Raw genomic sequence first — 17029 nt, 5'->3', positions numbered from 1 at the left:
AAGACCTGACAGACCATCAGAACAGTCACCAGTAGAGAAACAGCAATGTCACCAAGATGAGGATTTCTTCTTTGAGAGTAAACCAAGCCCTACTCTTGCTTCAGATCTGAAAGAAAACCTTAGGTGTTTCTGTCTATCCTTACTTTTTGAGAAGACAACTCGACATTATGGGTCTGAAAGGACATCAAACAAAGAAACTGCTGGTGCTCTCAGAACTGTCTATATGTCAACATAATTTAATATGGTTGGGACTGCTTGGATTGTGAAAAGCAGAGAATGCAACTGATTTGTAAGATTAAACTTTGGATGTGTGGAAAATCTCCCTGTATATTTCTTTCACCTTAAAATGTCAAAAGCTATAAAAGAGAGTGAATATATAAAATACTAAAGCTCTGATGTTATTTTCAGTGTTGAGGCTGTTCTTAATCCAAGTTTTCTGCATGTTTTATGAAGCTGAAAAAATTATATTTTGTACTCAATGGTCATTTTTACTGGAACACACAAAAGAGAATGTAGAAGGCAAAAAGTAATAAAGAAAATATTAATCAATAAAACAATAGTCATGCGTTAAGAATGAATGCAATAATAATCTGAGCTTTGGTTGCTTCACATGTATCTCATGAATGAGTTAAATGCCTTTTGCTTTGGGTTATCATGAAATAAATAAGCTGTGCACCTCAGCTTGTAATATTCACAACTGAATACGACTACATTATTCATTATACTTTTGAAACAATTACCTCAGCTTAAAAAAATATGATATTCAAGAGAAAACGTAGCAATGATCCACTGTAACTTAAAACTTTGTCCTCAAAATGGACAAAACATAACCTGGACATAAGAGATAAAGGGAAGCAGGGTAAATGATAGGAGTTATCAGAGTTAACTATAGCACTCTGAAGAGCTCTGGAGATTGACATCCTTACATCTGTTTATAAGCACAAAGTGTATATTCAATAATTGTTATCTTTAGGTAATAGAAAAATAAATAACTGTCTAGCCAATCGTTTCCAAATTTTACAGTAACACATTATGTTAGTAATGTATATACTTTAAAATACTCTAAATATAGCTACTGTGATATAACCTGAGTTCTACAGTTTGCCTGCAAGCTTGTGTAGCCTAGAAACATTAGCTAACATTAGCTAAACAAACAAATAAACAAAAGGAAAATCTTTATATTTTCTTTCTTAATCCTTGTTTTGTTTTACTGTAAAATTTGGAAACGATTGGCTAGTGTGCTGCATCTGACCTGATGGCTAGACAGTTAATTTTTTATTACCTAAAGATAACAATTATTGATTATACACTTTGTGCTTATAAACAGATGGAAGGATGTCAATCTCCAGAGCTCTTCAGGGTGCTATAGTTAACTCTGATAGTCAAGATTTGCCATATTAATAACTCCTATCATTTACCCTGCTTCCCTTTATCTCTTATATAGACAACTGTTAACACAGTAGTAGTATGTTTTGGATGATGTGTTGAAGATGAAGTTGATTCATCTGAAGTTTAGCAACGCTCTACACGCAAGTTGGTCCAAAAAGCATACTACTCAATGGGACCAAACTATATCTGGCACGTTGATGGCTATGACAAACTGAAACTATATGGCATGGCTATCAGTGGCTGTATTGACAGCTTTTCAAAAAGAGTAATGTGAAATGTGGAAGCTTTAACAATGATCCAGGAATCATTGCTCAAAATGATATGCAGTGTGTATCAGAGTTGGTAAAGGCATACTTCCAGTGTGCCTCAGACAATGGAGTAATGGCGCCAAGTCACTGCGCATTAAGGTCTGATCAAGTGGATGAATTTGCTGGATACCAAAGTCACATGTACGACACCTCGACTTCAAACCAACACATTGAAAGCTGGTGGTCCTATTTTAGAAAACAAAAGTAGCTTAAAAAAAAGTTACAATATTCAGTTCAGCAGACTTCACTTCATAGTGGATATTTGCCCATAACTCACAGTGCATTGTCATTCTTTGATCCTGACTGATAGTATGTTAATAATGTTCTGTGTAGGGTTTTCTCCAAGGCACTTTTTTCACTAAAAAATACAAAAAATAACATTATTTTTATTAGCTAATTTAATCAGATTACTGTTCAATACCCTTGTGCCAGCAAGGAATAAATAATGTATAATAAAAGTGCCAAGTGAATAAAAGTGCCAAGAAAAAGATATATAAGTAGGATAGTAAATATATATATGTATATTACTATGTATGTATATAAGTTTGGGTCTAAGTCAGTAAGAGTGATCTAAACACAAAATCTTCTGTGTAATCAACACAAAAGCTGTGTGTTGAAAAAAAAAGCTAAGGGGAAAGAGAAAACGACTGACAGACTTTCAAACCAATTAAAACACAGTAATGGTGGGTCAGTATCGGCCTGACTCCAACCCAATTGCTCGGTTTTACAGCAGGAGCGCTGTTCAGTGTTCGAAGGTGGTTTATGTCGTTATGAGCTTACTCCCATTAGTAACATTCACTGTTCGTATATTATTATTTACCAACCAAATTATTCATCTGCCTGCCCAACTAACCATGCTCTCAGCTAATACAAAGCAGAAAGAACTTTCAGTGTGAAAAAATATTCTGCAAGAAACATCAAATGAGAGCCCATTCGCCTAAATGGTACAGTAGTCTAAACTAGCCTGTCTAGACTAACCTGTCCATAGCTGTCTTATATTGATTGCTAATGCATTGACATACCCTAAATGTACAAATGTTTGTGGACACCCCTTCTAATGAATGCAGTGAGCTACTTTATGTTGCACTCATTGCTGACACGTACAGATGCAAACACACAGCTTGTTTAGTCCCTATAGAGAAGAATTGTGAATAGAAAAGGACTCTCTGGAGCAGATAAATATGAACATGTTGGCACCATGCATAATGCCAGTTGTTGGCATAGGGAGGTATAAAGCCCCCCAACATTGAGCTGTGGAACAGTGAAACTGTGTTTTCTAGAATGATGGTGCTCCATCCAGTGCTTTTGGAATGAGTTGGGGATGTTTACTGGTTTTTATTCAACATCCTGACCTCTTGTCATTAAAAGCAATCATATTCTCAAAGCAATGCTCCAAAATATCCTTGATATTGAAAAAAAAAACTTTTTTTGTGGCCACCTTTTTATATTTATTAGCTCCATAGGTAATGTTGATCCCTGGATGAATCAAATACAGGCTTGTAAAATTTGTAAAATGCCAGAAAGTCTAAGGAATAACCTGAATTGTTTTACAGCCACTGTCTCTAGTATTTTAACATGTGTGCATTATGTTAAAATACTTCCAAATACTCCCATTAAACAAAGACAAATCCTTTGCTCACATGCTCACAGGTCTGTATTTTTGGTTACACAATATTGGACACAGTTATTCAGCAGTAGTACACTGTGTTTAAACAGGTACAGTTATTGCTCTGCATCAGATTTTTACTATTTCCTGGAATGAGCAGAGCAGAACAATTGAGGTGATCAAGAAAGTGGCCAAAACGGAGGAGCTGTCACTGGAATATAATGTATGTATAACAATTATGCACTTTGTCTTTTTGCAAATTTCCTGTCTGTGTAAGAATTATGTAGTTTGTATTGAAAACAGCAATGAAAAGCTGACAGAATTTTTTTGTATTTTGTCACAGTGCAGTTTTATATCTCTCTGTTCCTTAGCCTGTAGATGAATATAAAAAATATTTAAATGAGACAAGCTCAGAAGGTCAGTCAGGTGATAAGAGTTTACCATTATAAAACAAAATGTTTGAAGTAAGCCAGTCAGGTATCAGTCTAGTATGTTTATTGGAATAAGCTTGTATGACCTGCAGCCTGTATAAAAGAACAAGTGAGCAAGTCATATTAGTCATATTATTAAGTCATATTAGATTTGAGCCTCATAAGAACTTGCACAGGTACATATACTGTGTGCTTCACCAAACTTTACCATAACCATAACATAGCTATATATATATATATATATATATATATATATATATATATATATATATATATAGATTTCACAGTCAATTACCAATATCACTGAAATTCTTCTTAATATCAATTTCAATACCAGGACAAAAATTAAAAACAATGAAGACATATAGATTTTATCATGAACTATTTTATTTGGGAAAACTTTTGCTTATTTCAGCAACAAGACTGGGATGTTTGATTTTATAGACCTGTGGCACTGAATGAAACACCTGAATAGTAAAGTCAAGTCAAGTCAGATTTATTTGTATAGCGCTTTTTACAACTGTTCATCACAAAGCAGCTTTACATAATTAGTAATTAATAGAAGACAGAGACAAAGAAGAAAGAAGAAAGAAGAAATAACGTAAGACATGATGGATCAAAGACCGCCAGTGAGCAAGCCAACAGCGACATTGGCAAGAAAAAACTCCCTCAGAGCTGGAGGAAGAAACCTTTGGAAGAACCAAGACTCACAAAGGGGACCCATCCTCCTCTGGTCAGAACTATTTAAACATTAATGATAAACATAAACATAAATTATCAAACCAGATACAACAGATTAATAATGGTGATATTAATAGTGGCAGATAGTTACAAGTCCATAGTACAAGTCAATTTTTTTTTAGGTTTTAACTTGGTAATTAAACAGGTAGCAGTGGTAGGTGGGTGAGCTGCTGGTCTGCTATGGGTGGTGGTGGGTGGGGGGCCTGCTGGTTGGACCGGTAGGTGGCATCTGGTTTGACGCAGGTAGAGGGGACTTCAGCGGGCAATCTTCCAGCAGGTCGGGCTGGGTGGCCATTTACTCGGAGAAGGTAAAAAGAGAGAGTTAGGTCTGAGAGGAATTTTATGGAGAGAATGTTGGGCAGTGTCAGAATGTGTCTGACGATAACAGCCTAATTAAAAGGAGAGAGCCGGAAGGTAACACAGACACGGGAGCACCCTGAAAACGGCAGCATCTATCTGCTCCACCGTCAACAAACCTGAGTGATTGCGTGTAAGCAGCGAGACGACAGCTCCAGCATCTCGCTATGTCTGCTTATAACTGAGCCCAGTGGTAACATGTATAATGTAAATAATAGTGGTCCTAAAACTGAGCCTTGCGGAACTCCATATCTTACTTCTGTGTAATTTGAAGATAAATCTTTTATCTTTACGAACTGATAGCGTCCCGTTAGATTTGATTTGAACCATAATAGGGCTGTGATAGGCCTGTGATTCCAACCATTTTCTCTAATCTTTCTAGTAATATAGTATGATCTATTGTATCAAAGGCTGCACTAAGGTCTAGTAGGGCTAATAAAGATAAATGGCCTTGATCAGAGGCAAGAAGGAGATCATTTGTAATCTTCACTAGGGCTGTCTCTGTCCTTTAATTGGGTCTAAATCCAGATTGCAATTTCTCATACATGTCATTCTTACTCGGGTATAAGCAGAGTTGTAGGGCCACAGCTTTTTCTAATATCTTAGTACGACGAATGTTAAGTTGGAGATGGGTCTGTAATTAGACAATACACTGGGGTCAAGATTTGGTTTCTTGATTAAAAGTTTTATGACTGCTAATTCAAGGTTTTGGGGTACATGCCCAAGGCTAAGGGATGAATTTACAATTGTTAAAAGAGGTCTGATTATAATTGGGAGTATTTCTTTTAGCAATTAAGAGGGAATTGGGTCGAGTGGACATGTTGTACAATTTGCTGTGGAAATAATTTTTTCTAGTTCTGGCTGTGGAAGTGGGTAGAAGGCTTCCAATTCTTGTTCTACACCAGGTGACGACCATTGTTGATTTAATAAGCAGGGTTGGATTTATCGTCATATATTTTCTATTTTATTATTAAAATAGTTCATAAAAACATGACTGGTTAAAGATGTTGATGATCTGGGGTTGAGTATCTGCCTGTCTTTTACTGATCGGAGGGTATTTTCTAGATCGTTTGTTAATTTAACTAGCTCCGTTTGGTCTGACGGAGTGTAAGCTAAGGTCGATAGGGGTGGGAGGTTTTTAGTAAAATGTACAGCTGTCATTACGGTTATTGTGCGCTTTAGACAGTGTTGGGGGGAGGAATTAACATTTTGCCTAAGATGTAGCTCAAAGGAGATTAGATAATGGTCTGATATTACTGAGCTTTGAAGTACAATATTTAGCTTATCAATGCTAACACCCAGGGTCAGGACTAAATCTAGGGTATGGTTACAGTAATGTGTGGGTCCAGTTATGTTTTTTTGTGATGCCGACAGAATCTAAAATTGATACAAACGCCTTTGTTAATGGATCGTCTGTTTTTTTCAAAATGAATATTAAAGTCTCCTACTATTATATCTTTGTCGCTGCACACTGCCAAGTCTGCAGCAAAATCACTAAATTTTTTTAAAAATTCAGAATAGGGCACTGGAGGCCTATAGATATTAATTAGTGTAAATGCATTTTTGTTTGTGGCTGGATTTGATATATTAATGTAGAGAATCTCAAAAGAAGTGAAGGTGTTACAGTGTTTTTAAATAATATCTAGTGTATTCTGGTAGATTATGCATACTCCACCTCCTCTGCCTGATAATCTAAGGCTATGTACATATTTATAACCTGCGGGGGTGGCTTCATTTAGTGCTATATATTGATCAGGTCTAATCCAGGTTTCAGTGAGGCAGAAAACATCTAGTTTCTGATCACATATAATTTCATTTACTATCACTGCTTTCGAGGTTAATGATCTAATATTAAGTAGACCGAGCTTTAGGTCTGAGGTGGTGATGTTATCGTTTGATTGCGAGAATTTAACACTGATTAAATTATTAAAACAAGCTGATCTAGATGTTCTATGTTTGGGTTTAATTCGGGGTACAGACACAGTCTCAATACGGTGAAACCTGGGTGATGCCTCAAAGCAACTCGCAGACAGTCGGTTTAGCCTGTCTGTCTGCGGCCTGGTCTCGGCAGCCTTTTACACTACTCTGCCGACTAACTAGCAGACTATACATGACAAATGTACTGGGACACACCTCATAATCAACGAATTAAGGTGTTTTAATCCATCCCTTTACCACAGGTGTATAAAATCAAACACCTAGCCATGCAGTCTGCAAATATTTGTATTTCTATCAAATACATTAAACTAATGTGCTATATGCTTTTTATTAGATGTTGTCATGCCTGGTTAGGCATGGCAGTGAACAACCAGAAAACACTGGCAGGGAATGGACGATGCAAGACTTTAATATACACAAGCAGGGTAACACAAGATGGGGATTTACAAAAAAGAGGGGAGAACTCAAGGCAGCAGCAACTAAGGGACAAAAGTAACTGTCAGGTCTGTGTCATCACGCCTGCCCCTGCAGGCTCCCTTAAGGACTTTTGTTTCTGTTGAAGTTTGATTCCCTGTATCGGTTCAGTGTTTTGTTCATACTCATGTGTTTGGTTCAGTTTGTTTGTGTTCACACGTGTTCCAAGTTTTTTAATAGCTTATCAAGCTTTGTTTCCCTTAATGTGTTTCACCTGAGGCTGGGGGTACTTAAGGAGCTGGGCTACTGAGCTCCTCGCCGAGAATTGTAAGTTTAGAGCCTCGAGGTAGCCCGAGAGGTTCAACACACGGATCACAGATTTGTTTAGGCCAGCTTTGGTTATTACTTCAGGTCCTCAAGCGGACCTTGCTTCGATCTTGGGGTTTAGTGAGGTGCTTTCGCTCGCTCCCTGCTTATATCCTCGACTCTCGCTCCAGCTAGGTGACCCTCTTCTACATTGCGTCTTCAAGTTTGGTCGGCCTAGCCGTTTATGGTTCAGCGGCTGTTTTCCCAGCTCTCTTCCCCCAGTTTTAAGTAGTCTCTGCGCGGTTCACGCGTGTCCTTAGTTTTCCCCTTAGTCTCCCCAGGCACTGCCTTGAAGGTTTGTTTGTATTTTCCCTATCCTGCCCACCCAGCTCAGCTCCCAGAGCCCCCCTGGTCTCAGGTGTCCTTTGTGTTCACCTGTTTGGTTGTCAAGTTTACGTTGCTTTCCTGTTTAAGCCCTTTAGTTGCTGCTTTACTTGCTTTCGTTTGTACTGTGTATTTCTCCCCTTTTATGTTATTATGATATATGAGATATGCTCTCTACACACTGTTCTTGAGCTAATCTGAAGGCCACAGTCTGAGCTAATCTGAAGGAGGTCTGTAGCAACTGACTCTGCAGAAAGTTGGCGACCTCTATGCACAATGCCACTTTGTGTCTGAGTTGCTGTCGTTCCCAAACGCTTCCATTTTGTTATAATATCACTGACAGTTGTTTAAAACAATATTATACTGTCACTGATATATCAAAGATATATCAAACCAGTTGTTCTTAGTTCTAAACGGTAGCACCGGATGATAATTCAGCCTCTTGGGTTTGTTAGAGCAGGACTGGGATACTATATTAGCAGTCTTAACGTGAAAAAGCTGAAAATGGCACAGCACACCGCACAGCAGTGATGTTACACACATAATGTTGTGTCCAAAATTGCTCACTACCTTCTCGGATTCCGTTCCCTATAACAATGCTCTATAGTGATTTCATTTTTTGCATATAGGGGATAGTGAATAAGGCAGAGTTTTGGACACAGTTCTGGACGACAGCCCCTCGACACTGTTGGATAAAAAAAACTTCTCTTCAACGTCTTCAAAATGGCAACAAAATGGCAACTTCTAGTTTCCTAGTTTCTAGTGGTTTATTTGTCACAATTTTTTAGATATTCGTCATACCTGATACCGATCCTGTAATCCAAATGAAATCCACTCATTCACACATTCCAGCACCCAGCCCCCCTGCTCCAACCTGTCCTTCACAACAACCCAGGTGAGAAATGAACTGAGGAAGATCAAGCCTAAGAAAGCTACAGGTCCTGATGGAATCAGTGCCAGGCTCCTCAAGTCCTGCGCTGATCAGCTGTGCAGGGTAGTTGAGCATATGTTCAACATGAGCCTGAAACTGGGAAGAGTACCACAGCTGTGGAAAACATCTTGTGTGGTACCTGTGCCCAAAACACAGCACCCAAAGGACCTAAACAGCTACAGGCCGGTGGCACTGACCTCCCATCTGATGAAGTCACTGGAGAGGCTGGTCCTCAACCACATCCGCCCTCTGGTGAGCCCATCCATGGACCCTCTTCAGTTCGCCTATCAGCCTGGTGTCGGGGTGGATGATGCTGTCATCTATCTTCTACACAGAGCTCTTTCCCACCTGGAGAAGCCCGGCAGCACTGTGAGGATCACCTTCTTCGATTTCTCCAGTGCTTTTAACACCATACAGCCAGGGCTTCTAAAGGACAAGTTGGGACACTGTGGAGTGGACAGTCACCTGTCAAACTGGATACTGGACTACCTCACCAACCGACCACAGTGTGTGAGGGCATGGGACTGTGTCTCTGACTTGGTGGTCAGCAGCACAGGAGCCCCTCAAGGAACGGTCTTGGCACCGTTCCTCTTCACCCTGTACACTGCTGACTTCATGTACAGCTCACCGACCTGTCACCTCCAGAAGTTCTCTGATGACTCAGCGATCGTCGGCCTCATATCTAATGAGGAGGACAGCGAGTACAGAGAGCACTCCTGAGGACGTTCTTCGACACAGTGGTCGCATCTGCCATCTTTTATGGAGTGGTCTGCTGGGGCAGTAGCATCTCGACGGCAGATAAGAAGAGACTGGACAAACTCATAAAGAGGGCCGGCTCTGTCCTGGGGTGCTTCTTAGACCCAGTGCAGGTGGTGGGAGACAGGAGGATGACAGCCAAGCTGGCATCCATGCTGGAGAACAGCTCCCACCCCATGCATGAGACTCTGGCAGCACTGGGCAGCTCCTTTAGCGACAGGCTGCTTCACCCCAAGTGTGTGAAGGAGCGGTATCGCAGGTCCTTCCTTCCTGCTGCCGTCAGACTGCACAACCAGCACTGCTCCCAGCGGACCACATACACACACACTTAACTACACACACATGTTCATGTTCAGGGAATACTATGTGCAATACCCCCCCCCTCCCCCATGTGCAATTACGAGTCTTTTGCTGTAAATAGTATTGTTATTGCTCTTTTAATTCTTATTTATATTGTGTATATAGTGTAAATCCAATTTTTTTGTAACTGAGTGTCTTGCTATCCCTTTCTGCTGTTACACTGGGAATTTCCCCACTGCGGGACTAATAAAGGACTATCTTATCTTATCTTATCTTATCTTATCTTATCTCACTTAATCAGTGTACAAGCGCCTGCCCAACATGCCAATCCATGGAATTCTAACTATTTTCACCCGTTTCATATTACTCCTTTTTAAGCCTGTTTTTTTGGAGTATGCTTTGCCAAGTATTGCAACTGTTATCTCGACATGGAGTGATTTTTCCCATGTTTAAACTATGTTTTTTGTTTTCACTCTGTCTCCTCTGGTTTTCCTGTTTGGATTGTGTTTCGCCGTATTACCTGTTCTATTTTTTTATTTTTAAATAAATGCCATGGTATGGTAAAAACCTAGTACACTGCTCAAAATCAACTTCTGTGAAATCAACGTGTCCAAGAAAACCACAGAAAACACTGATTGTGAATTAATTTCACCAGCTGTTGTGCAAATGGAACAGAAAACAGGAAGAAATGAGAGACAATTAGCAAGCATTTTGTCAGTGCTCTCACCCCTAGAGGTAGCATGAGGTGGTGTCTACAAACCACAAAAGTTGCTCAGGTGGTGCAGATCCAGAATGGCACATCAATGCAAACTTTGGCAAGAAAGTTTGCTGTGTCTGTCAGCACGGTGTCCAGAGCATGGAGCAGATACCAGGATGCAGGTCAGTACACCAGCAGACATGGAGGGGCCAGTAGGAGGGCAACAACCCAGCAGCAGGACTGCTATCTCCTCATTTGAGCAAAGAAAAACAGGAGGAGCAGTGCCGGAGCCCTGCAAAATGACCTCCAGTAAGCCACTAATATCCATGTTTCTCCTCAAACTGTCAGAAACAGACCCCGTGAGGATGGTATGAGGGCCCGATGTCCACAAGTGGGGCTTGTGGTGGTTCAGCAGGTTAGAGTTCTATTGCATCTTTACCTACCAACACGTGCAGGGCAATTGGCATCTGCCAGAGAACACCAAGATTGGCAAATTTGCCATTGGTGCTCTGTGCTCGTAATGGATGTGAGCAGGTTCATACTGAACACATGTGACAGACGCAGTGGAGAGCGTTCTGCTACCTGCAACATCCTTCAGCATGATCGGTTTGGAAAAGGGTCAGTAATGGTATGGGGAGCCATCTTTTTGGATGTGCTAGCCATTTTTTTCCATGTGCTAGCCAGAGGTTCCCTGACTGCCATTAGGTGCAGAGATGAGATTCCCAGACCCATTGTGAGATCATATGCTGGTGCAGTGGGCCCTGGGTTCATTCTGATGCATGACAATGCTAGGCCTCATGTGGCTGAAGTGTGTCAACAGTTTCTGTAATGCCAAAGCCACGTTTCACCATAGACTGTCCAGGAGTTGACTGTTGCTTTAATCCATGTCTGGGAGGAGATCCCTCAGGAGAACATCTGCTGCCTAAACAGGAGCATGCCCAGGCGTTGTAGGGAGGTTTTACAGGCATTTTACACTACTGAGCCTAATTTTAACTTTCTGAATCTTCTGAGTCTTTAGGAATTTCCACTGAAGTTGGAGCAGCCTGTAATTTTTCACTTTTATTTTTGTATGATTCTAAATCCAGACCTCCATGGGACAATTGATTGATTGAACATTGAACATTGATAATTTTTATGTTATTGTGTTCTCAACGCATTCCACTATATAATGAATAAAGATTTTCTATTAATTAATTCATTCATTTCATTAATTGAGATCTAGGGTGTGTTATTTTAGTGTTCCCTTTATTTTTTGTATAATTTTGTATATATTTGTGTATTTTAAAGGTAAATAATAAATACTAGTTATTGGCAATAGTAACTTATCTAAAAACTAGGTACGTACAGTGGTAATGGTAAATTTGCAGTACTTACAAATAACATGTACATACAGTTATCTGAACACTACTACACTAACTCAATTGTTGCCGTGAATTAGCTCTGTTGCAATCTTTGTACCACTGCGTTCTATAGTCTGCTCAAAGGGGAAGTATATTGATCTTGTCGTTGCTTGTCTGGTCTGTTACCCTCGTTGCCCTGTCTGTCCTAGTTATCTAGTTCTTTTTTGTTTTGTCACTGCCTTAGTCTTCCTGGTTTTCCCGAAACTTTGCTTCCTAGTTTTTGGTTCATTGTTTGTTTTATCGTTTTCTGAAGCCTTGCTTTGTATTTTTTTTGTTTATTGTTTGGTGTATTGTTTTCTGAAGCCTTGCTTCATAGTTTTGCATTCATTGTTTCGGTTTGTTTTTACCACCCTGTTCCAGCCCCGCCTAGAGTGTTAGTTTTGTTTATGTGTTTTGTGTTTACTAAATACTGCTCAGCTTCCTCCCAGTCCCAGGTGTGTTACTTTGCCCAGTTTGATTTGTCAAATTCTGTAAGTCTTGCATTGTCTATCCCTGCAAGTGTTTCCTTGTGTTCACTGCCACGCCTGACCAGGCATGACAATTGTGCAAGTACCCAATACTTACACAAAACTAACAGGTATGTACAGCAATACCTGGTACAAATAAATTATTTTCTGCCATTTTTAGCAGTCAAACAACAAAAGTCAAACAACAAAAAAATAGCTAAACGCTTCAAAAAGGGCAAACAAAACCACGAAGCAGAGCTTCAGACAGACAAAGGCAAAAACAAACAAAACCAACAGAATACCAAGAGGGAAAAACAAGGAATTAGGTACAAAGAACCTGACAGTTTCCCTTAGAGCAGACCATAGAACACACTTAACGTGACTTCACGACACCTACCACTCTGTGGTCTGGGCTTAAGAAGCCACAGTCCCAGGCGCCTTTGAATCCGGAAAAACAAGGGAAAGTCCTAATTTGATTGCCCCAGGGGAGAGTGTGGTGACGAGGTCCTGACAAGTTATTTTAGTGTTGTATGTAATGAATTTTAAAGTGTTTTTTAATTTTTAAAATTAATAAATAGTTAACTTTGCATTATATCCTAAATATAATGGGTATGCATGTTTCCTGTACTTTACATGGTCATATTTAGTGGTACTGAAATGCTATTGAATTGAATATTGAATCTCCGCCTTCTCACCACCACTATTGGCCTACATGTACCAAAAGTCAAACTGCCAATTGGCCACAGCCTATAAATACCTGAATGGAAATGTAAATAAAGGCAAATGTTGTTAATGTTTTTTTTTTTTCTAGCATGGAAATGAAAGGTAAAAAAGATGATAAAAATAAAACCTTGCTTTTTTTATTATTTTATTTGTCAGATGAACTGAAAGATGATTTGGCCATGTAGGCTATTAAGGCTATTCATAAGTTTTGACTAATTAGTAAATATTATATTATATATTCAATAATATAATCACATGATTTTAGAAATATAAATACATACACACTACATCATATACGTTCTACAGCTTGAGGCCCCTAACCACAACATCTTAACCACAATTTTGAAAAACAAAATATGGTCAGCCACTTTAATAGTGCTCTCTCAGTGATTTGGATTTTTGTATGTAAGGGACAGTGAGAATATCTTTTCTTTTTCTTTGATCTAACATTTCTTCTATTGGTAAGGACAACACATGGAAAAAGGTATTGTTAACATCAACAGCATTTTACACTGGAACTGTTATTGTGGAAATCAGAATATATTAACTAAAAAGTGGCAGTAATTGTGTAAAGTCATTCATGCAGCATCCAACAGTGGTCACTGGCATATTTAGTTGACGTTATTGTTTTCATATTCCATTATATTTGTTAGAAATTCCACATAAAGTCTCAGTAAAGTGTCAGTCATTGAAGCGATGCATGTGTAGAGAGAAGTAGCTTTAATTTAATAAGTAATTTATGATTAGGAGGATAATAATAACTAGGAGGATAATAATAACTTATTATTGGTGCAATTGCACATTCTCACCAGTTTCTAAAATCATAAAACTCTTTGACTAAGAGAACACTTTAAGCGGCAGGTTTGACAGACCAAGTGGCAGTAGGAAAGCTACTGCAAAGATGGCAAAATAGGACATAATTACTTTTATGGTGATGAAAACCCATTCACAAAATTAAATCCAGTCAAGAATACTCTTGAGGAAGTAGGTGTATCATAGTCAAGGACTTCAGTCAAGAGACTTTATTTTGTAAATACAGAAAACCTACCCCAAGATGCAAAACCACTGGTAACACCTAAAGCCAGATCAGACATTGCTAGAACATCTAAAAAAACCCAGCCAGTTCTATAACAAGATGAAACTAAGATTACTTAAGAAGATACATTTCCGAAGTATATCACATCATCTATCAATTATGGTGAAGGCACTGGGGCATGAGCATGTCCACTGGAACTAAGTCATTGTGTTTTTTAATGAAGTGACTGCTGATAAAAACAGCATGATGAATTCTGAGTATAGATGCTTGCTCACATTTAGTCAAACTGATATGATGGCACTTTACTGTACAGATGGACAATGGCTCTGAAAGCAACTCAAGAGCTTCTTAAGGCAAAAAAAAAAATAGTCAGTTAGAATAAGTTAGTCAGACCTCAACCCAAGTGAGCATGTTTTTAAAGTTCATTTTTGCTTTTTGAAGAAAAACTTGAAGGCAGAAAGACCTACAAGCAGGCAGTGACCGAAGGACAATGCAGTAAAGGTTTGGGATGATACCTTAGCATTTGGTAATGGGTTGATGGGTTCCAGACTTCAGGTGCTCATTAGCTGCAACGAATTAGCATCAAAGTATTACAATATTATGGCACTAAATGAATCTAGCTCCCTAGTGTAAATGTACAAATTCCCAAAGCCTAATAAATGTCTGCTCTTTTTCACCAGTATTGCTCTTGTCTCAAAGTGGAATGGGTGGTTCTAAAAGTGGGTCAGGTTTGCATCAGTATATCCATGACCAATCACAAGGCTAACATGTCTCCGCCCTATTTTTATGCAGAGCTAAAGCTAAAGCTAAACCTGGCAAGCTAAAGCTTGAGCCACAATTGCCTTGCGTGCCCAGTCATCTCCTCTGTATTTAGAGGCTGATTCAGTGATAAACAGGAGGTCCCCATAGCCAGATAGATCCGCTGCCTGACGCCCACCTGTACTCCACCATGCCAGGCAGAAAGAACGACGAGGGAAGCAGGGCAGCGCTTTCATCTATGTATGGACTGATAACTGGGATACAGATAGCAAAACCTCAGTAAACCCCAAAGAGCTGTGAAATCACAAAGGCAGTTCAAAGTAAAAAGCATACAACAAACATAAAGACAAACGGACTCACACAATGTAAAGAGCTTCTGTTTTCAAATTAAAATAAAATAAAACACTGATTATTTTTGGACAGTGACATTATGTTGAACAAGTAAAAATAAATAAATGTATGCTATAATGAATTTACTTAAGTTATAATAAATGTAGCTATATTAATTGTTCCCTTCATTTTCTATCTTCTACACACAAAACATTCTATAACAGAAAATCATTCCGATTTTTTTACTAAACAGTGCACATTTCTCTAGAGCAAATATATCGGCATATTGGCCTTTCTCGGCTTTCGATTGAAGAAGTAGTAGTAGTAACGCCCATATGCCCAACTTGGCCTAATGACAAGTATCGTCGTTGGCCTCTTCATCTCCACCGAATTGTCGTCAGACAATATCTCTTGCACATCCATTCCGGGGAACTGGCGCTAAGATGGACGCTTCTTTTGACCAATCGGTACGTTGAGTTACCACCCGTGCAACAAACTGCAGGGCAAATAGGAACCGTCGATAGGCGGACCTATAGTGGGCCTGGCGTTCAAGCTTGGTTGTGGTGGTAAACCTTGGATGAGATTTTGTGAGTTTTATTTAACCTTTTGTAAGTATTTTCTCTTTAAATGCTTGTTACATGTACATGTGTTAGCGGGCAAACATGGCCACACCTTTACACACGCCAAACGTCTTTTAGTTTGTGATTCGGTTTGAGAGGCATGTTGGTGGGATAATAGTTTCCTGTATTTAAAGCAACCGCTGGATAGCAACGGTGATTTCTTTTCCAAATAAATGTGGTCATATCTTTTTAAGAATACACCGTGGATCGCGCTCAGTTCATTAAGCCTGGTTATTTTATGCCGAGTTTGGAAAGAATCACATCCTGCTTTTCGGCTAGCAACCCATGTATTCTAGCTACATGGTTCACAATGGTATGACCAGTTACATTGCTTACTAACAAGTTTGTTTTGTGTACGCACCAACTGTCAAGAGACATAGAATGACAGCCATTGACCCACATAGGTTATATCTGAATGTATATTTGCAGCAGTATGCAGTATTTGTATGTTGGCGTTGCTGAACAAGTTAAACAACGTGGCTAATGTGTGCACAAAGCGGTAGACTGCTTACATATCCGCTTATTGAGCTAGTCTAATCACCATGTATCTAAAACACCTACTACTACTTTGGCGCATTCTGACTTAACTTCTTGATTCTCCAACAGATTTCACCACACTGAAAATCAGGAGCTGGTTTGGGATTAGGCAGCACCTGGAAACACACCACATCTTTCCGAAAACTTTATTAGGTTGCCGTTTCAAGACCTGTGTCCTTTTATAAAACCTCTACTTCAAGAGTAATACCCTAAATACGTATCTTCCTACAGATGGAATGGATTATGAAGAAACTTGATTTTTCCTGAAAAGTTAGGAAGAAAAACTTATAACTAATACAGGTTCTCGAAACTTTTCAAAGGCATCTTTTATTGAACATGGATCAACAAGCAAGTGGTGGCGAGGACCCCAATAAATCTTCCAAAAAGAAAACAAATGACGATGAGAGTAAGAACAAAAAGCTGGTACGTAATTGTCTCACACAGTTTTGAGTAATGTGGGGACTGGGAGGAGTCTCTGTAGTTTTTTTAGTTATGTATAGCCTATCTTAAACCAAGTGTTAGTTTCCTTGGATTTTGTTGTCTGCACTGATGGTGCAAGACTGCTTTGATGAGTGTTCAATATAGTTGCTGAATGCTTAACTGCCTTTTACTACTGGCAT

At 39.3% G+C, this 17029-nt stretch overlaps 1 protein-coding gene across 8 annotated transcripts in view; it reads left to right on the top strand.

Annotated features, from left to right (window-relative positions):
* The first annotated feature begins 15775 nt into the window (after positions 1-15775).
* The window catches only part of diaph2 (diaphanous-related formin 2), a 395960-nt gene continuing 394706 nt past the window's right edge, over positions 15776-17029 (top strand). For 6 of the 8 annotated variants that reach the window (XM_072664160.1, XM_072664157.1, XM_072664159.1 and 3 more), the window contains exons 1-2: positions 15776-15860; positions 16479-16832. In XM_072664160.1, coding sequence (XP_072520261.1) covers positions 16746-16832 — 87 coding nt within the window. In that variant the 5' untranslated portion in view covers positions 15776-15860; positions 16479-16745. Of the gene's footprint in view, positions 15861-16137; positions 16186-16478; positions 16833-17029 lie in introns of those variants that run through there. The other 2 variants (XM_072664155.1, XM_072664154.1) reach the window with 2 other exon arrangements.

The sequence above is a fragment of the Salminus brasiliensis genome, chromosome 19, assembly GCF_030463535.1.
Source record: "Salminus brasiliensis chromosome 19, fSalBra1.hap2, whole genome shotgun sequence".
NCBI classification, from domain to species: Eukaryota; Metazoa; Chordata; class Actinopteri; order Characiformes; family Bryconidae; genus Salminus; species Salminus brasiliensis.
The sequence above is the reverse complement of the archived record's forward strand: the minus strand, read 5'-3'. Positions and strand labels throughout refer to the sequence as shown.